A 20,352-nucleotide genomic window follows, 5' to 3' on the forward strand; every position below is an offset into this window, starting at 1 on the left:
TTATATGTTTTTTTATTGAAACTTGCTGAACTTAAATAAAATTCATTCCTATTATAATTAGGAAAGAATTTAAAATTTAAAAATTATATTATATTATTTTATATTCAATTATTATATTTATTATTTTAAAATTTTAAAACAAGCATGTCAAAGTTAACTTAAAACTTTATGATACTATAAATCATCTAATTTTAATTTTATATTACATAAATAACAAATAGTCTTAAAAATATAAAATAAATTTGGTATCTAAAGTTTAAATCAAATTCCAGTCCTATAATATCAAGTGTTTACTTAAGCTCATAGAATTTTCGGGTTCTTCGGGTTAGACCCACCCAAATGGTAACACCACCATTTCCAAATTTAAATGAAAAATAAAATTCTCTCTCACTAAAAGTGTAAATAAAATTGTAAATTTATATTTAAAATAAAAATAAATAATCGTGTTCGTGTGTGGAAAATTGACTATACTTATGTTTTGGAAATTTTATGATACAGATGGCAAAGATTTGCAGTACACATACTTACACAGTTTATACGACGTCGTTGTTTTCCCGAGAAGCTATGAGCCTATGACAGTGCCGTGACGAAACGTTTGTTTTTTTCCCAAAAAAAACACACATCCCAATCCAGTGAAGCAATTAATAAATATGGAAAAGAAACCTATCCATAGGGAAACTTTCATTGCACAGACATCTGAGACCCATACGTTATATAATAATACACACAGTCACACACACTCTTCTATGTTCTATCGCTTTGGCTTCAAGAGTACGTGAACAGCTCAAATACTCTTCTCTTGTTTCACCTAGAAGACTTGGAAGTTTAATTTGTCTTTCTCTCTCTCTAAAATCAGTTCAAATACTCTTCCTTCACATGGCTTCTACAACACCCATTTCTCATTCACAATCCCTTTTCAACAAACCCCAATTCGGAACACGAAAACTCCACCCCACTTCCATACCAAATCCCGATTTCAATTCTAGGGTTTTCACTAGAAATTCCTCCTCCCTTTTGTACAGTAAAGGCGGTTCTGCTGTGACGCCTTTGAATAAGAAGAAGATGGTGGTTGTGTCGGCCACGACGGCGGAGAAGCAGCCGAAGAAGAGGTACCCAGGAGAGGCCAAAGGGTTCGTGGAGGAGATGAGGTTTGTGGCCATGAAACTGCACACCAAAGACCAGGCCAAAGAGGGCGAAAAGGAGCCTCAGGGCCAACCTATTGCCAAATGGGAGCCCTCCATTGACGGGTATTTGAGGTTTCTTGTGGATAGCAAATTGGTTTACGATACGCTTGAGAGGATCGTTGAAAAAGCGCCTTTTCCTGAGTGTAAGCTTTCTGTATTGCTTTTGACGATCCTTTTTACTTTTTTGTTAGTCGTTGAGATTGGTTTTTGTGAATTGGGCTTGATACATTTTGGTGATTATTGTTATTTTGGATTTTTTGAAATTTTCTGTGATTCCAATTCTACTCTTCTTTACTTTCTGAATTTGTTTGAACCCTTTGTTCTGTGACGATTGTTTAAGGTAAATATTAACCAATTGATTACTTTGTATGGGTTATACATGGTTGGTTTGCTTGGATTCTTAGTTTACAAATGCCAGTCATGGAAAATACTTTTTTCCCTACTCTGCATTTAAGGACAAAAACATTGAATTTAGAAATGTTGAAAAGAGGGTTGAGATTGTCTTGTGAAGAATCTAACTCATATTTATCAATTCTTAGGTTATTGGATTTTATTCGTATTCGGTTACAAAGGTGTTTGGCTACAAATATTTTTGGTATTTGGAAGTGCGGGCGTGCCAGAATTCTTTACAGAATTCAAGTGAGAGTGTCAAACAATATTCCACAATATTGTTGGTGGAAGATTGAATTTCAGATGATTGTGAGAGAGAATGAATTTCAGGTGATTGTGAGAGAGTCTGGAATTACTACTCCATGGAGTTCTTTTTTGCCTTTTTACAAAGGACTTCGGAATTGTACTAACTAGAAGAATTAACTACTGAAAGTGAGTAAAATATTGAAATGCTGAATTGAAGAATTGGAAGATTGAGATTTAATTAATCTAAAGGAATTGAAGTACAAGAACTGAAATTCAAAGCTAACTAATTACTGAAAGTAAAGGCTAAGCTAAGAAATTGAAAGACGAGGGCAAGTAATGTTAGATAATTGAGTTGTGTTGTTGATGGTTGTGTTGAACAAGGTTTTAAATGTCCTCAAACTTTCCTATTTATAGAGCCCTAAGCTTAGCAGTTCTGTTGGCAGTTGAAGTTGCATAGAAATCTTCCACGTTTTTCAATCAAACATTGCCATGTGCCATGTGTTCCTGAGCACGCTTCTGTTACTCACCTTGTTCCCACATCCGAAACCATGTTCTGACCCGGCTTCTCTTCACATGCTATTTTCTTAGAATGAGACACCCATGATCTCACTTGTTTAAACTACTTTAGGATTCTTGTGTGGTCAACCGACAATCAAAGTAGTTTTCTTCGTTTGCTGCAATCCTCCTTAGCTTTTAGGAGCACGTCCAACAATTATTCTCAGCTTGTGCCAAGTGCCCTCTTGCATTCAAATCCTTTTCCCATAGTATCCTGCATGTTCTATTATAACTGATTTTTGACGACTTCTACTCCTGTGTCATTCTTCCTCAGTCTTCTTTCTTATTCTTACTGCCACGTGGCAGGTGGCTGTAAATTACACCTCAAAAGAAAGATACATAACACTCACCACATCACGGTTTAATTAAATATCATCAACTCCCTTGATTTAGCCATGTGTCTCTCCCTTGTTGGCCTTATCTTCCCAATCTGTTACAACGTGGGAAGCGATGGCAGTTAACCCGATTAAAACACTTGGCCTCCTCCCAGAAGCCTCAGCATAGATCAACCACTAATTTTACTCACCCCAAAATAGCCACGTGTCGTTCTTTAATTAGCTCTCATTCTTTCTTATCACTCTGTCTCTGCTGACCTAGACTCTTTAGCTGAATCGTGAACCATCTCCAGATGTCATCCCCTTGTTTAAACTGCCATACCGACTTATTAGTGAATCATCATCCTCCACTTGTCACTTTCCTATTGGCAATCGGCTGCCAAACAGGGTGTAAATAGAAGGTTCAATATAGAAAATTATTTCATTGAAAACCTGCCAAAGGAGGTGCAACCCTTTTTTATAAAGAAAAGGAAAAACTAGATTCTATTGACCAAACTTAAACAAAATTACTCTAAAATGACCCCAAAGTCGAGAAAAGATGAATAGTGACCAAAATAAAATTTAGATGCTAACAAATGATCATTTGATGATTTGTTACGTATATATCCTTATAATAAATTATTTTATAATTGGGTAAATCTACCCTTATACATTGAACTCAGAGCCCGCTAGAAATGCATCAACCCACCTTTGCCTAGAGAACAGCCGTTGCGGCGACCCATCAGCGACTCGAGGAGGGTCCCACCGCGGCTGATGAAGATGCAGTGGTTGCGATAGGCAGTGATGAAGCAATCCTTCTTGTTGATGGTGACCTCCACGGCCACTGCCTATTGGCCATCATAGAGGTGACAGAACCCTCAGATCGGCTTGGCCTTGTAGGTCAGGGGCCATATCATGGAACAAGGTCATGAGCTCTTTTGGGGGTGGTGTCGACTGTGGGAGAGGGTGGGTCACATATGTGGTCAGTGAAAGGGATGCTGGTCTCGACAGGATGGTAGTGGTGTAATCTAAGGATGCTGATAACTGTCGGTGGAGAGATGGGGTGTAGGAGACGGCAATGGCGAGGGGTTGGGTGAGAAGAGAGAAGAAGATTCATGATTTTTAAGTTTTGAAGTTAATTGATTTTGATTACAAAAAGATATCGTTTGAGGATCTGATTACTTAGCAAAAGGCATTGAAGATGCCTTTGAGCAGCTTTATGAAATAAATGAACGAGGGTGCGTATCCGCCGAATGATCGGCATCCATTGCAATAGTATGTCATTAATTGGAGAGCATGCATAGATATGGTTAATAGATTGGGAACCCTTGATTGACTCGTGAAGCTAGAATCCAAGGAGTTATCCTTTATATTGGATGGCAATTTCATCATTTAAAATTATTTTTACAATTTTTAATAATCAAGCAAGTGTTTTTGACCAAATTACCCTCAATTGGTCACTAGTTGGTTATTATTTTTTAAGTTTGGTAACTATTCATTTTTTCTTGACTTAAAGATCACTGTAAACTAATTTTTATTTTTTATATTTTTAATTTTACTTACCAATAGGGAATATCTATATTTTGTACAACAATCCTCCTTAAATAAGTTCTCACTTAGAGGCAAATCTCCATAACCATTTCCCGACATGGCCTGTTTGAATAATGTGGGCCTTGTATACCCTAAACCCCTATGTCGAACCCAAACCATGTTATCTGCTATATAATACTTGAGTGTGATTCATTAACTCGCAGAATTTCTTCACTTCGTAGTAGGCTTGTAAAGTTACGAAGGATGTTTTCTGACTGATCTATTAGATAGGTAATTTTGTTTTGGATTGCTCCAAATACTTGGAAGTTGTAGCTTTTTTATAAGAGTAGTGTGCACATATTTTTGCTGTGGTGAACAAGCGTGTGTATGCATGCGCGATTGCATGTGCATTAATTTACCTATGAAGTAGTTGGCATAAAGTAACGTTGTGTTTTTTCTTTTCTTTTTTCTGCAGATGCTGAGTTCAGAAAAACAGGATTGGAAAGGTCGGGAAATCTCACAAAAGATTTGGAATGGTTCAAAGACCAAGGTCATGCCATTCCTGAACCATCAACTCCTGGTCTTAGCTATGCTCTTTATCTTGAGGAATTATCAGAAAAGGATCCCCAAGCATTCCTTTGCCACTTCTACAATATTTACTTTGCCCACACCGCTGGTGGTCGAATGATTGGGAAAAAGGTAAACAAATATCAGCTTGGAAATGTTGTTCAAATTATACTGGTAGCTTATAGTATCTGTAAACAACAAAAAAAATTTTACATGGATTATTTCAATTGCAAGTGTATAGACTATTATCAACTTATTAAGTCTAAAGACGCATGGTCATTTTTTTTTGAACATTTCCTTATATGTACTTTAAATATGGCATTGTGTATGCATTAAACGTGGTTAAATTAGCAACCTGCCATTATTTAAATTTATAGAATAGTGTATGCATTAAACATGGTTAAATTTATTTTATGCCATTATTTAAGTTGGAAACTTGAATTCTCTTTCCTGTTTATGAAAATGCGTCCCTCTATTATAGCATTCTTTACATCAACATACATGGGTTTTGGTGAACTTTTAAAGTTTAGAATAAATTGAAGCAGCAGTTAATTAACTTCTATCTCCTCTTGCTATTTTTCGTACTCCTAGCCAATCAGATGCATTGCTTACCTCTTTTTTTCCCAGTAGCCCTTAGATAAAAGATGAGTCTCTCATCCAATCATCCAGTCAAAAGTCATTTTCCTCTTTCTGGTAGCTTCTTGAATCCATTCAAATTCTCTGATTGTTCACAATATGCAATGAGGTAACTTTATTTATAAATCCAAGTTTGTGAGGCAGTTCTCAACTCGAATTCTTTTATCGTTTTCCTATTTCAGGTTGCTGAAAAAATTCTTAATAAGAAGGAGCTGGAGTACTATAAATGGGATGGTGATCTTTCCCAACTGCTGCAGACTGTAAGGGACAAGCTGAACAGAGTTGCGGAAGTAATTTTCTTGGTGCTCTTTTTCTATTTTAAGTATCATCATTATAAATATTTTGGTTTAAGCTAATTTTGATTTTCCCTCCTTTTCTGGAATTGTTAATGAATTAATTCGCTTATTTATGTGGGGTTTAACCAGAGTTGGAGTAGAGACGAAAAGAACCACTGTTTAGAAGAAACGGAGAAATCGTTCAAGTTCTCAGGAGACATCCTTCGTCTAATATTGTCCTGATGCACAAAATTGTGCTCCTGTCTTTGTGAGGTTGTGTAATGGCACAAGCTCCAGATGTTGTCTGTGTTAAAGCTTTTATCTTTTTCAAATTTTACAATTTCACTGTATTGTACATAAACAGAACTCTGTGTAAATATAGAAATTTGAATTTGGGCTCTAAACCATCTCAATGGCTGCTGCTGAAACTTTTTTAGTGTTTCTGAGCAATAATCAAAGTATACCCATTATAGCATAGTCTACCAGCAGAGACTATGAGAAGAGGAAGATACCTTATTGTCACGGGTTTAGAGTTTCAGCACCACTCTAGCTACCCCCGTGCGTCACCAAAACGTTGCTTCTACCCTCGCAAGTGCTTGGTTAGCCTAACTCCCGTGCACACCTTAGCCAACATACTCCCCTCGTGCGTTTACTAGTGTTGTAGTGGCCCTCGCCCTCTCCTCACTTGGCTTGCACACTCGCACACACCAAGGCACTTAAGTTGGCAAGGAAAGAACACTCCTATTACTTCAAAAAAACGCTTTGTACAAGGCTAGTACTCAAACTCTCTACAAGGCTCTCAAGACTCACTCTAGGACTTGTTGCTTACAAAATGAAGTCCTACCTCTATTTATAGGCATCCCCATCCCTAATGGATGGTTAGGATGCATTCTAACCAATGGTGGAGATCGATTCTCTAGAATCTTTTCCCATCTTTTTCACACTTCCATACTTATCTACTAGTATCCTACAACATTCTAGAATTTTTCATACTACTCCACACAATTCTGGAGAATTCTATAACCTTCCACACACTTCTATAATGTTCTACACATTTCTACACATATGTAGAATTTTCCACACAACACTAGACTATTCCGGAAGATTCTAGAAACTCCTATGCCATGAAGCGTCCTCCTCAGCGTCTGCGTGTCGCCTGGTTGGCACAACCTTCATAGGCGGGGCATGACATTCTCCCCCACCCATTTCCGTGACGCCCTCATCACGGTTTCTTCAGCTGACCCAGCCTCTCGCAGGTCATCAGCACTTGCGCATATGTTCTTGGCCCAAACGTACGAGCGCCCTTCGGGAGATGTGAGGTCCTCACGAGCTCCATTGTGTTGATTGCCACCTCTGGACTCTCCTTCCTGCCCACGAGCGGCACCATGCATACGGCCTTGCCTTCTTCACCTCCAAGTATCATCAACGCACCAAGGCATGGTAGTGGTGCGGCGTTGTTCCTGTCCATGAACTCCAGCCCTAGCACCATATCATGGTCGTCCATCTCCGCAACCTGGAAGTCGGCCTGGCCCTTTCATCCTTGCATGCATAGTTCCACCTCCTTGCACACTCTACTCACGTGTGCCTCCTCAGAGTTGACGGCCTTGATCCATCCCTCCGTCTTGCGCATCTCCAAGCCAAGTCGTTACGCCTCCTCTGGGTTAATGAAGTTGTGTGTGGCGCCCGTGTCCACCAACGCTTGCACGGCTTTGCCACCAACCTGCGCATCCACATAGCGCACCCCAGCTACTTTCTTCGCCTTGCCCTTCTTCTTGGTGTCATGCGCCATGCTACTCAGTATCTACATAGCCCCCATGCACCTGTCTTCGTCGCTGCCCGCATCGTCCACCTTGCCCTTGCCCTTATCTTTCACAAGGGCGCTCATGGTCTTCTTGTTGGGGCAGTGTCGCAATATGTGCGGCCCTTCGCACAAGTAGCACTTCGGCTCCCACTTGCCCTTATCGCGGCTCTCCCATTTGCAACTAGCCTTAGACCTCTCTCCATGGTCCTTGCCCTTATCATGGCGTGGGCGTCTCTCCTCATTGCTGTGCTCATCATCACTGGACTTGGGCGAGCCCCGTTTCTTGAAGCGCCGGTCTCCCCCACATTTGCCGTGGTCCCTCCTAGGAGACATGGCCCTCTTGTCATCACGCCTAAAGTCTTCGAGGCGCTCCGCTATAGCCATTGCGGATGCCAAGTCTCTAGGCTCCCTTATCCTTAGCTCCGTGGCCACCCAAAACTGCAACCCATCTATGAACAAGCACACGCGTTGCCGCTCCAGCATCTCTGGGATCTCCAGCATCAAATTGGAGTACTCCTTCACATACTCCCTTATGTTGCCCTTCTGCTTCAGGCGCCTTAGGTTGATCATGGCCAGGTCCTCAACGCACTCAGGGTAGAACTACCTCTTGAATTCCTCCCATGTGTCAACTGCTCTTGCGCCTCTACCGGTGAAGCGCTGCCTCCACCATAGAGCGGCAGTGTCCGTGAGGTACATGGTGCCTGTCTGCACCTTCTCCTTATCATCCTCGATCTCCATGCATTCGAAGTACCGCTCCATGTGCCAGAAGAAGTTATCAATCTGGCGCGTATTCCTTGTCCCATCATACTTCTTGGGCTCTGGCGCCTTCTTCTTCCTTGGCTTCACCACGACCTCGCGCGCCTGGGAGAACTCTTTCCTGCACTCGGCAATCTCCACGCGCAAGTCGTCTACCCGATCATGCAAGTCCCTTTCCTTCTTTTGTGCCTTGTTGGCGATGCCATCAATCAGCTCGTAGAGCTCCGCCATCCTTCTCTCGAGCTTGTTAAACTTGGTCTCTGTGTAGACAAAATGTGTGGCAAGCTTCTCCTCCAAACTCTGCTCCAAGACGTGGACTTAGTGGTCTCCTCCGCTAGCCATATCTACTCCAACAAAGCTCCCTTGACGAACCTGGCTCTGACACCAACTGTCACGGGCTTAGAGTTTCAACACCACTCTAGCTACCCTCGTGCGGTACCAAGACGTTGCTTCTACTCTTGCAAGTGCTTGGTCAACCTAACTCCCGTGCACACCTTAGCCAACACACTCCCCTCATGCGCTTACTAGTGTTGTAGTGGCCCTCGCCCTCTCCTCACTTGGCTTGCACACTCGCACACACTAAGGCACTTAAGTTGGTAAGAAAATAACACTTCTATTACTTCAAAAAAACGCTTTGTACAAGGCTAGCACTCAAACTCTCTACAAGGCTCTCAAGACTCACTCTAGGACTTGTTACCTACAAAATGAAGTCCTACCTCTATTTATAGGCATCCCTATCCCTAATGGACGGCTATGATGCATTCTAACAAACGGTGGAGATCAATTTTCTAGAATCTTCTCCCACCTTCTTCACACTTCCATACTTATCTACTAGTATCTACAACATTCTAGAATTCTACATACTACTCCACACAATTCTGGAGAATTCTAGAACCTTCCACACACTTCTATAATGTTCTACACATATGTAGAATCTTTCACACAACTCTAGACTACTCCGGAATATTCTAGAAACTCCCATGCCATGTAGTCGCCATGCAGCGTCCTCCTCAGCGTCTGCGTGTCGCCTGCGTGGCACAACCTCCATAGGCAGGGCGTGACATTATTATAGCTTGCTGTACCTTCCGTTTTTCCATAGCTCTTCCAATCAAGTTCATATGATTTTTTTTTTTTTTTTTAAATTATGAAATAAATGCATGTTCATGTTGATGTCTAACAGCTTCAGTTATTAAAGAAATGAATGCTTGTGTAGCATAATATTAAAGTTATACTGCTCTAGCTTAAGCTTTTGAACTACATGAGCAGTTCATTACTCAAACCAATTTGAGCGAATCTTGGTTATCTCATTCAATTTCTTTGGACATATTCATTGAAAAAGACTTGTTTAATGTACAAAGTTGGCGCGGGTAACCATGTAAAGATTATAAATTAGGTAATCGTGCTTGCTCTAATGTTTCTGCCCTTGGAATAAAAATTATATTTCTTATCTTCATAAATTTAATTTATGAAATTCCATTATTGGTCTGCTCCCTATGGGGAATTTTTTTTTCTTTATCAAGGATGATAGGATTTGGGTTCATCATTCTTGATTCTTATCATGTAATCTTCATTAGTGCACTTTTGTCATTTTTTCTGCAAGTGTATCCTAAGTCTGAGCAATTATAAAATTCTTTGGTCCTTTGTGTTTTATTGTTTTTGTTCATATTTTCTCTCATATTTTGCTTATCAAATAAAATCCGAAACGAGATATAAAAGAAAATTGAATATCAGTGTAAAGATTTAGATTTGTTGAAAATCTATTTACAAAAAATCTATTTACAAAAATGATAAGGCGATAATTTCTACCACAGGAGCGCCTGTAGCTCAGTGGATAGAGCGTCTGTTTCCTAAGCAGAAAGTCGTAGGTTCGACCCCTACCTGGCGCGATGTTTTTTACTGGAGCATTTTCCTTGAATCTGTTTGCTTAATTAATTCAACTAAAAGTTGAAAAGGACCACAATTTTTTTCAGCCTCATTGAATCATAACCGAACCAAAATGCATTTACAACAATAAAAAGATTGAAGTATAAAATTGCAGATCACAGAAACACACAAAGGTGGCAAGCAATGCTCAAAAGTACATGTCTTCTCCTTAACCAGCCAAAACTGATACATCATGCAAATTTCATATGAAATTATAAGATAATATATGGATCAAATGCTTGTGTATACACACACTAAGAATTTCTGAAACCCATAAGAAGTTATCTGATTTTCTGTTGAAGAAACATGTGCAGTGTTCTATGACATTGTCATCTGAGATTACATAAAGAAAGGAAATAGTAAACAAGGTTCATCCTGAAGATCAGCACAACTCGCTGAAGATTAGAATCCTATGAACTATCACTCGTCGAATGTGCTCATGAATCCACCAAGGAAACCAGCTCCGTTACAATCCCCACATAAAATATCTTTTTTACCTCTGCAAGGAAAAAATAAAAACAAAATTCATTATTACATTATCAAGCAGGTGCACATATCAGCAGCAACTATTACCAATCTTCCTGATATGGTATAAAGCCATGGTGGAGAGCATCATGTGATGGGCTGTGTATATTCCATATTTATCAGCCACAGTTCCTCCAACTGAGGAGCACAAGATCTTCATATGGAAATGTTAAAAATAGTGTATTCCACAGTATTTCATGCATGAGCAGTGTGTGGAATCAACAAGGCATGGGGTTTTGCACCCAGCCTGAGAAAATATTCTAAAAATTACTTACTGTTTGTTTCAAAGACGTAAAAGATCGTCAAAATGAAGTAAGCACTCCAATTGGAAGAGGCATGTATCGACATAAATATTGTGTCATGCCATAAATATATTTGGTGATTGAGTGAACAGGGTATAATTAATTCCTACTTCCTCAAAAGCGGCATCACAGGTATTGGAGATGAACAGCACTGCACTGCTTTGAATGTTATACTAATTCTTATCAACTAGTTAAACCAAATATGAGATGGCCTAAATTTGGGAAGATTGAGGACAGTTAAGGCAAAGAAGTAACGAGACTAGTCCTTTCTTAGGGTTCCAAAAAGGTAATTTGACTAGTATTACAAGTTTCAATGAGGGATTTGCAGTCTATAAGAGATCTTAATATAAAGTATGTATCTTTTTGTGCTGCAAAAGCAATAACAAGGTAATTTTCTAGAGCTGTTTCTTCTTTCTAGTTTTCCCTAGAAAATGGGAACTTTGTTTCATTCTGAGTTGATTTATAATTTCAGTCACCTTTTGATAGGTTCCCACTCAATTTTTCTTAAATAGAAAATCAAACCTTACAGCCTCAAGCAACTCTCTCAGGTAGGGATGAAACATAATGATGACAAATGTAAGGATACTTATATTAGCACTTGGTTCAATATGAATGTCTAGCGCGTGAGGAGGGATTGTTGTCGTGTTCTGATAAGTACCTGCAAAGCCAACATAATCCACCGGCTTTAAACTGTCCGTTGAAGTGATCTACAGAGTTAACTCCATTACCTTTGCATTGTGAACAAACTACGGCACCTGGTAGTTGAATAGGAAGCAAAAAATTCTATGAGCTGGCATTCTACATAAGATATGTTTCCATTGATAAATTCAAATGTTCGATCCCAAAAAACAAAAAGGAAAGTAAATTATGGTAAAAGATAGAAACAACCCCAAAGAGAAAGGAGAAACAAAAGTCTTTTAGTTACCCATCAATCTGCATACCATTTCCATCACAATTAGCACAAACTAGGCTATTTGGTTCGGTGCCTTGGTTGCTACCTGTAGCCTGTAAACCAAGATGAAAGCAATTTTCAGAGCCCAGAAAAGCAAAGAAAGTAGGAAAGAGTTTCAAATTTATTAGATGGATAAATGAATGATCAACCCTTCATTCACATTTTTCTCTCAATGGATTTAGCGCCAATATCCAGACAGACTGTAAGTCGATCAAGTTCAACCTGAACCCAACTTAGTCCTTTGGTAGGCTTGGTCAGTTCTTCTGTTGTTTGGGATGTGCTTGTATTGAACATTTTCAACCCAATCTCAATCTGGTTTGATGCTTTCAGTTGATCCCTCAAGCCTCGTTTTTGGGTTGATCCACAACTTGCCCAATCCGTCCAACTTGCACCTCCTAACTCAAATGCATCATTCCTCATTTTTAAGCAATCACAAGTATTCTATCCAGTTAATGGAACCATCAGCAAACTTTTCCTCATCATACATTGAATTGGTAATATGTCACTGGTTTCAGCACTCTCTCTCTCTAGTCTAGCGACAAGGACTACAGAATGAGGTGTAGCGCTCCTCCCACCAACAACCCCTCCAATTCCATCACCTTACCAAGACTTGAACCCTACACTTTCCCCGGGGGAGGAGCAGGAGATACTTCCTAAGCTACACCGTTGGGGGTAAAATTATTCATTACTAAATACATCATTACTTGTTTCCCTACGCATCTATCTCTACCTTAAGTACACTCTATGGCCTATGTATAGGCATGCCCTTCTTAACCATGCATGAGATTAGACACGGCAAGTTTTAGACCCTTGTGTTTAGGGGTATATGCCCCTCTTGATTCCGTCTTTTTTTATTATTATTATATTAATCTTATACCAAAAAATTGGCAATCTTCATATAACAAAATTACATAATTTTTTTTGGTAATCAACGCAATTAAATATTTTCTTTAACTTGAAATGTATGCATCAATTGCATAAGCAATATCTCAAAAACATTTATCCACTTCATTCATCTTTCTCAACACTCAGACAACATCCTCTTCAATTTACCTTAAGATGTTCAATCAAAATAACAAACAATGGTAATTATTAACCGAAAAAAAGAAAAAAGAACCAAAAAAAAAAAAAAAAAAAAGGTAAATTTTATAGCATCTCTGAATGGTCCTGACTCAAGAGTACCATACACCATACTCTGATCTCCTATGTTTCAGTTGGAACAACTAGCAGATAACAGATGGATAATTGGATATGAGTCCTTTAATAACTTTCTTCAAGTAATGCAATTCATCGCAAGTTCAAATCCAGCAAAGAGAAATCGAATTCAAAATTTTGAATCAAATAAACTCTCACCTTAGCCTCCAACGAATGAAATTTAGCATTTTGACTGTTGTGAGATATACTATTGATCCAAAGAACCTTTCCAGCAGTTGGGTTGTTAATTATTAGCCCTAAAACAATCAACAGTCATTACAACAACAAAAATTAACTAAGAGAAAAACAAAGAATCAAATGTAGAGTTTGCACACACACAAACTGTCAAACACAAACACACAGAGGTCCATGCAAGAAACTGTAATGGCAGAAAGAAAATCATAAAAAAAGGCATTTCCATCGAAGTGTAATATACAAATATAGGAATACAATATAAATACATACACACAAGCATTATAGCATATATAGAAAGGATATGGGTTGTGTACCTGGTTTATTAGTGGGCTGGAACTGGAAGGCAGTGAGATGTGTGAAACACAGAGAGTTGGCCATTTCTAAAGAGATTCAAAATTGGTTTTGATTTTGAGAGAGTGATTTTGGAAAGTAGTTTCTTTTATCAGAAGAAGAGAAAGGGATTGACCACTCTGGATTTTGGTTAGTGTTAATTTCAAGCTGACGTTGGTGGCAACGAATACAGGCGGCACAAAAACCAGATAAGGAATGGGTCTCCTTATCTCTCACACGGTCGTACTATGGAGACTATTGCATAGGAGTATTACATTACTAGAATACCCTTGTAAATTTTATTTACCTTCTATCTCCTCTCTTCATTTTCAATATCGAGTAAAATGCTACAATAGCGAGTTAGTTTTAGGACTCTTTTGTAAATAAGATACACACAAATTTTATTTTTATTTTTATTTTTAGCAATTGGAGCGCTTTGTGAACAATATACAAGACACTCATTCTGTCATTCATCTAAAATATGGAGGTTCATTCTCTCAAAAATATTGTGGGACTTCTTTGCTCATATATAAAGTAAATAATTTTTTTAAAAAAATAATCTCTATGTATATGAAAGTAAATAAGGATGTGCACATTTGATACCTACTTCATAAAAAATCAATATAAAGAATGATATTTTTTTTTTCCTAAATAAAGAATGATATTTTAAATATAAGATTATACTAATTTTTCTTAAAACATAGCATAATTATATAAGTCTTTTAGTTTATTCATAATTTACACGTCCTAGTTAATTTAATTTAATGCTTTGTAACATACTTTTTGTTAATAGTCATTAAATTTTTAATAAAAAAATATAAAATATAAAATATATTTTGCTAGGAATGTAGACAATATCCTAGTAAGTTTGTGGTAGGGGTAGTTGATAGTGGCTCATCGTCACGAACACAAAGTTAAGTATAAGGGCTCAAGTCAGCCCTAATACTAATTGGTATTTAGGAGAACTTCGTCGAACCAACATATTTCTTTATTTTTCAACATAATGGTATATAACTCAAGGGGTAGAAAGATAAATTCACTTGACCAGTGTAATTTTTGATCTCAAGAGATGAAAAGTAAAGGGCATTACCGTCAATTAACTTCGATCTCCAAAACAATTCCGGGAAACCACAACCTCTCGCTCATTAGAAACACATCTATTTTATTGTTTTCAGAAAACGAAAGCAGAAAGGAGCAAAATGGAGAGCGCTCTCTTATCGGTTTCTCGCTTTCTCCCTTCAAAAAGTAAGCATTTCCTATTCCTTCATTTTTGCCCCTTAATCTCAAATTAAATCAAGATAATATAATTTAAATATATTTCAAATTCACATTTCATTATATCTTCCGATATATATATATCATATATTGAAGTCTCGTTGTATCTTTTCAGTGTTCTACTAGAAACTGTGCTAACTTAGTAACTTGTAATTGAAAATTTATGGGTGGTTGTAATTTTGAGTTCTAATACTATACAAATTGGAATTTGGAACTGATCACTGTGTGTTACATACCTGACCTCAAACAGATAGAGAGGTGGGTGGGCAATTAAGGAATTTTCAGAGCTCATTTTATGGCAATCTGATGTTTAACAAAAATTTTGTGAGGAAAGATATCAGTACCCGAAATGGTGGCAGCATTGTCGTCTCCTCAGTGGTAAATAATACTTGAACTCCCCACTTATCTTTAGTTGTTGTGCTTTTAATTTGGTCAATACATACTCTCTTGTTTCTTTTCTAATTTAGATTACTTGATAGAATGATTATGAATCCAAATCACTCGGGCAACAAGTTTTTTTTTTGGTTAAAAAAAAGAAAATAAAAGAAAAAGAAAAGAAAAAAGCCTTCTTCTTTAGAGTGCAAGTTTCAGAATACTGGTATATGTATAATCTGTATAATAGTTTTATTGGTCTATTTTCATGTTTGGAAGCTTGGAAGGAAGGTCAAGAAAGAAACTGTGATTCCAGAGCCAGATTATCGAATACCTATAGTCCTACTTGGTGGGTATTAAGAAAACATTTCAGTTATATGTAACTAAAAGAAGTATACAAGCTTCATTCAGGGAAAAGAAATAGTATACAAGCTTCTCCAGATGAAATCTACTTCAAGAACCATCTGTCAAGAGGTTTTGACTAAATAAGAATTCAACTGGAATTATGCATATGGATTATCCTGGTCTTATTTTCTTATGATTCTTAATAGGATATTGTCTTTATAAAGGAAGGATATCGTTGTTATATTGCATGTTGTTGGTTCAGCGGCAAAGTCATGCATAGGTGTTTTAGTTGTAGGTAATGTGATCTAATGGGATTAAGTGGCTTTATTCAAAATATAGATACAGATACCAAATCAAGGTTGTGAGTTGTGGGCACCAGAATTTTCTCTATCAATCGACTTGGATTTGAGAGTTTCAGTAATTCTTGAGCTAATTCCAAAACACATCAGATGGATATTTGCATCTAAATATGCTTTTCTAAATGGTAATCTTAATTAATCACTCAGTGATCACTGTCATTGTCAAAAGTAACAGTTAGAATTTGTTGGGAACCCTGTGGCCTGTGTTATTAGTTGTCATTGGCTATAGTTGCTTCCTTTAACAAGATTGCATGTATAGTACGGATTCTCGTATATAATATTAGATTTCAATATGAAACAGGGATGGCTGGTGGCTTAGTTTATACAGATAATCTATTTCCAGCAGCTCCTGTTGGCCTCCTTGGATTACTCCTACTGTTCCAGGTAATGAGAACTTTAGGTGTCGCAGGTAGGCCTCCCAATAACTAGTATTTATCATGATTATTTTGTATATGAAAGATTGTCGATTTCTAATGGACTTTGGTGCCCCTTGTTTAAACAGTTAAACACAAAGTGATTTTCTTATAAAATTAGAAAATGTCTTTTAGCAATGATGATACATATGCATGCAGCAGAGCATTTTTGTTGAAGTTACCTTCTATTCAATTATTTTGGTTGTCCTCTTGCATTCTGTTTTACTATGGCACATCTGATGATTCATACGTTTGCAGTACAGTAATTTTGTTGAAGTTACCTTTTATTCTATTATTTTGGTTGTCCTCTTGCCATCTGTTTTACTATGGCACATCTATCTTGCTCACCCGGATCGGCTAACACTCTGTTTCCTCCTTTCAGACGACTAGAGTGAGATTTGTCTTTGATGAAGAGGCCCTGGTTTGTTCACCTAACCTGTCCAAAATGTGTGGCATACTTAAAATCATATTGTGATAGGAAGAGATGAATTTCTAAGATTAGCATACTTAAAATCATTTCTTAGCTATGATACTTCACAGCTCAAGGCAATGCAATATCTAGATGCTTGTGGAACTTTCAAAAACCAAACTCTGGTTATCGAATTAAATTATTTTGTCTTTCTTTCTTTTCTTTTCTTTTTTTTTTCTTTTCTTTTTTTTTTTTTTTTTGTGTGGCAAGGTTCTCCTTGCTTACCTTCTTCAATTTAAATCTTAAATTCTTCTAGTTGTGCATTGGAACCCGATCACCAAGAGCTCATTCCACTTATCATTTCTCAATACTTTCTATGCTTGCACACGTGTGTTTGCATCACTTTATAATTTTTAGGAAGAACATGTGTCAAAATGGTATTGTTCTCATACCTGTTTTTGCTTTCCAGTTGAGCATTAGTTAGATGAATATGCATGTTAGAAATATAGATTAAACAAATATTCTCATAATTAGTTAGATATATATGGAGGTTTTTGTTTCTCCTAGCAAACAAAGTATGTTTGGGAGCAATTTTTTTCTTTTTTGTTTTCCTCCTGTAAGTTCAAGCATGAAACCAGTGGATGGGGAAGGGTTGCAGGGATTTGTATACCTGGAGCAATTTAAAAGCCTTGTAGAGTTCAGTTTAGTCTGAGTTTTGTCTAGGAAGTCTATTAATGAAATCCACCTTCCTGGTTGATACTCGTGCTCTGAATCCTCAAATTGGAGTACTAGAAAAAGGACCTACAATCATAGCTTCCACTATGTTGGGAGCTTGGATCTGTGGCTCTTGCACAGTTGCAGCCTAAATCACCTTAGATACTATTAGAAATCTATATAAACTAATGAACACTCGGGGTTGGATTTGAGTCATAACAAGACATTTTAGATCACCAACAATTAGATCACTTTCATTTTCCTTTTTGTGTTCTGGTTTTATTATTTTTGAGTGATGCCTTCCGTACGAATGCATAAATATGCTTTATATTACTAATTTATGTAGCTTTGGTGGTATGTTAGATACTAAAGTATTTCCAAAAATTTTATTCTTGCTCCCGCAACCGGTTTGGTACTCCAATTGTGGTCTGGTTATTTGACCTAGACATTGCCTCACCTAGCCGATGAACCTAATGACTGCACAAGGCCCCGGCAGGAGATGTGACTGTGATAACTGGGTGTGGCCTTAAAAGATGAAATTGTAAACACCAAGACTCGAAGATAAAATTGTTAACACCAAGAGTCAACTATTTGGTTACCATAGTTACAATTATTTCTTTCTTCAGTTTACACTAGGTTAGAGGCGAAGATGTTATAGGAGAATAGATAAACAAAGGGAATAGACTTCACAAACTCCATGAGAACATTATGTTAAGCTGCAACAAGGTTTGCAAATTAGATCAGGTATCATAAATATCTTGTATCCATATAAAAAAGTTAACATTTTTTAACTGATTTTAGGATCTTTTAGTTATTTTCCTTTGTCTAGTCTTTCTTGTTATAAAAATAATTTCCAGTCATCTTTCACTTAGTTGCATACAATCGAAGTTGAGTTTAAGATATCCAAAACTTAATAGGGAAATCCATGCAATTGCTGTATATTTTCTAGTTTTAAATTGTGGATCTACTAAAACTGTATTTCACTTACTATATTGATGTGTTGGGTTGCAGGAGGTAAAAGTTGGAGACCAACTTCAGGAGGCCGGTGAAAATGTTTTTGTGGGTGGAAAGAACCGTTGGAAGTGAGTAGAGGTTGCATTCACATAATTATTTCATATAAAGCTAGTTAAATCATTTGGTAATTTTATTACAGATATTCAACATTTGTGAATTGGGAGCTCTGGTGGCCAGACTTTCCGATTTTGGTGTATTTTAAGGAGACACAGACAAAGCCTGAAGGACAAATCCACTTCTTCCCAGTAATTTTTGTAAGTATCAAGAGATGCACAAATCTTGTTTGGCATTGGTATCTAGCTACCTCTCCACCAACAAGGGTGGGCAGGGGTGGGGTTAGATTTAAAAGATTGACCCTCCAAAGTGCTGGTAGCATCTTATTGGGGTGGTGAATCTAACCTCCGGACAGACTACCAATTAAAATAAAAGCAAAATGGAAGAAGACAGACATAGTAGAACTTGTACAGATTTCATATTGGGTCATGAATTTACCTTTTACATGTCCTTAATGACATCGTTGATGTATTCTGTTTCTTTGATACATGCAGAATGGAAAGCAACTTTATGAGGTTATGGTGGAGCGTTGCGGCCCTTCAAAAACTAGCAGCCCTGATAAGTCCTAAAAGCTTGAGCCTTTCTGGTTACAGCCAACTGGCCATGCCATCTGAGATCACGAATGTGTTAGTATCATGAGGTACGAAGCACTAGAGGGATATGTTTGATCTGGTGTTAGCATGTGTGTTTTGTGTGTTTTGTGTGTTATGTGTCATGATGCATTTTTTATTCCGGCTCTTTTGCATCATGAGGAAAACGAAACCTGACATTATTGCCATAAGATCTGTCTTTTATCTTTCATGCATGTAGTTAGTTCCTGACTGAAATGAAAATTCAAAAGGATTCTTTATACGAGTTTTGTAGTTTGAATAAGCTATTACTGCGGATTCCACCTTACAACTTTTGAAGTGATATTTTTGTTAATCGGATGCCAATGGCAAGTATTGCATCCAAAACTTGTGTGGCATTGGCCCCGTTTTAAAAAATGCTAGAGAAAGAGTTTTGTTACAAAGTTTTGGCAGTAATGGATCACACAAATTGGAAAAATAAAACTAGAGAGAAAAAGGGGCTGTTACCAAACATGCTCTAAATAAGCATCAAGATTAGACTTGTGGGATTTTAAAGTGAAGTTCAAAAAATATGGGGTGTGTATTTTCTCATCGGTCACCTTCATACGGTTACATTTTCTTTCATCTTCTTCTCTATCCCCATTGACAGTATTAACCTTTCTTGGGATTTTACTAATGCCTGTTTTAGGGAGTATTACCATTCAGAAATGCATTCTATTGTTAAAAACTGAAAACTTTTGCTTTTTCTCGTTGTTAGTGAGATGATAAGAACGTTAGAATACAATGTTTCATATTCACCCTCTTTGTCTCAGGCATGTTTTTTCATTTTTCTTGCAGGTAAAGAAGATTGTTTATACATTCAGTACATAATAATAAAGCTGCATTTAGGACGCATGTACAGTTTACTCTAGAGCTGTCAATGTATGTAAGAGATCTATTATTTACATACCATTGTATTGAGGTGCACTGCAGCGAGCTCGAACTATTATACTGGAGTATTCTGATATCATAGTAAATTCAGTATCATGAATATGATTGGGAAGAATACCAGAAAAATTACTTTGCATGATGGCACACGGTTTATTTTATTTTTTAATTTCGGGTTCGTTTGGTGATAAATTTTACAATCCACCAACAGCAGGCACTAAACTCG

At 37.5% G+C, this 20,352-nt stretch overlaps 3 protein-coding genes and 1 non-coding gene across 5 annotated transcripts; 3 read left to right on the forward strand and 1 right to left on the reverse strand.

The window, feature by feature from the left end:
• Positions 1 to 668: 668 nt before the first annotated feature.
• Positions 669 to 6,101, forward strand: LOC132279920 (heme oxygenase 1, chloroplastic). Its single transcript, XM_059781990.1, has 4 exons — positions 669 to 1,327; positions 4,695 to 4,918; positions 5,605 to 5,712; positions 5,848 to 6,101. Exons 1-4 carry the CDS (start codon positions 877 to 879, stop codon positions 5,938 to 5,940), a joined length of 876 nt encoding a protein of 291 aa, XP_059637973.1. The 5' UTR covers positions 669 to 876; the 3' UTR covers positions 5,941 to 6,101.
• A 3,966-nt stretch (positions 6,102 to 10,067) lies between these two features.
• TRNAR-CCU (transfer RNA arginine (anticodon CCU)) lies at positions 10,068 to 10,140 on the forward strand. The gene has a single exon. It is a non-coding gene; the product is annotated as a tRNA-Arg (tRNA).
• Positions 10,141 to 10,404: 264 nt separating this feature from the next.
• Positions 10,405 to 13,883, reverse strand: LOC132279921 (protein BUNDLE SHEATH DEFECTIVE 2, chloroplastic-like). The gene is made up of 5 exons (XM_059781991.1): positions 13,660 to 13,883; positions 13,310 to 13,407; positions 11,946 to 12,009; positions 11,663 to 11,759; positions 10,405 to 10,676 (listed from the first exon to the last, which is right to left on the reverse strand). Exons 1-5 carry the CDS (start codon positions 13,721 to 13,723, stop codon positions 10,598 to 10,600), a joined length of 402 nt encoding a protein of 133 aa, XP_059637974.1. The 5' UTR covers positions 13,724 to 13,883; the 3' UTR covers positions 10,405 to 10,597.
• A 923-nt stretch (positions 13,884 to 14,806) lies between these two features.
• Positions 14,807 to 20,268, forward strand: LOC132279923 (uncharacterized). 2 transcript variants are annotated; one of them, XR_009471433.1, is made up of 9 exons: positions 14,807 to 14,920; positions 15,201 to 15,328; positions 15,602 to 15,671; positions 16,328 to 16,410; positions 16,822 to 16,860; positions 18,574 to 18,644; positions 18,716 to 18,830; positions 19,125 to 19,270; positions 20,037 to 20,268. XR_009471433.1 is itself a non-coding variant. In XM_059781993.1 (8 exons), exons 1-8 carry the CDS (start codon positions 14,875 to 14,877, stop codon positions 19,197 to 19,199), a joined length of 627 nt encoding a protein of 208 aa, XP_059637976.1. In that variant the 5' UTR covers positions 14,807 to 14,874; the 3' UTR covers positions 19,200 to 19,273. The 2 variants fall into 2 exon arrangements, 1 of the variants encoding a protein (XP_059637976.1); XM_059781993.1 differs by lacking the exon at positions 20,037 to 20,268 and having other exon boundaries at positions 19,125 to 19,273.
• The last annotated feature ends 84 nt before the right edge of the window (positions 20,269 to 20,352 follow it).

Source organism: Cornus florida, unplaced genomic scaffold (genome assembly GCF_030987335.1).
Source record: "Cornus florida cultivar Cherokee Brave unplaced genomic scaffold, ASM3098733v1 CherokeeBrave_3.0.0_Hap2_Chr10, whole genome shotgun sequence".
NCBI lineage: Eukaryota > Viridiplantae > Streptophyta > Magnoliopsida > Cornales > Cornaceae > Cornus > Cornus florida.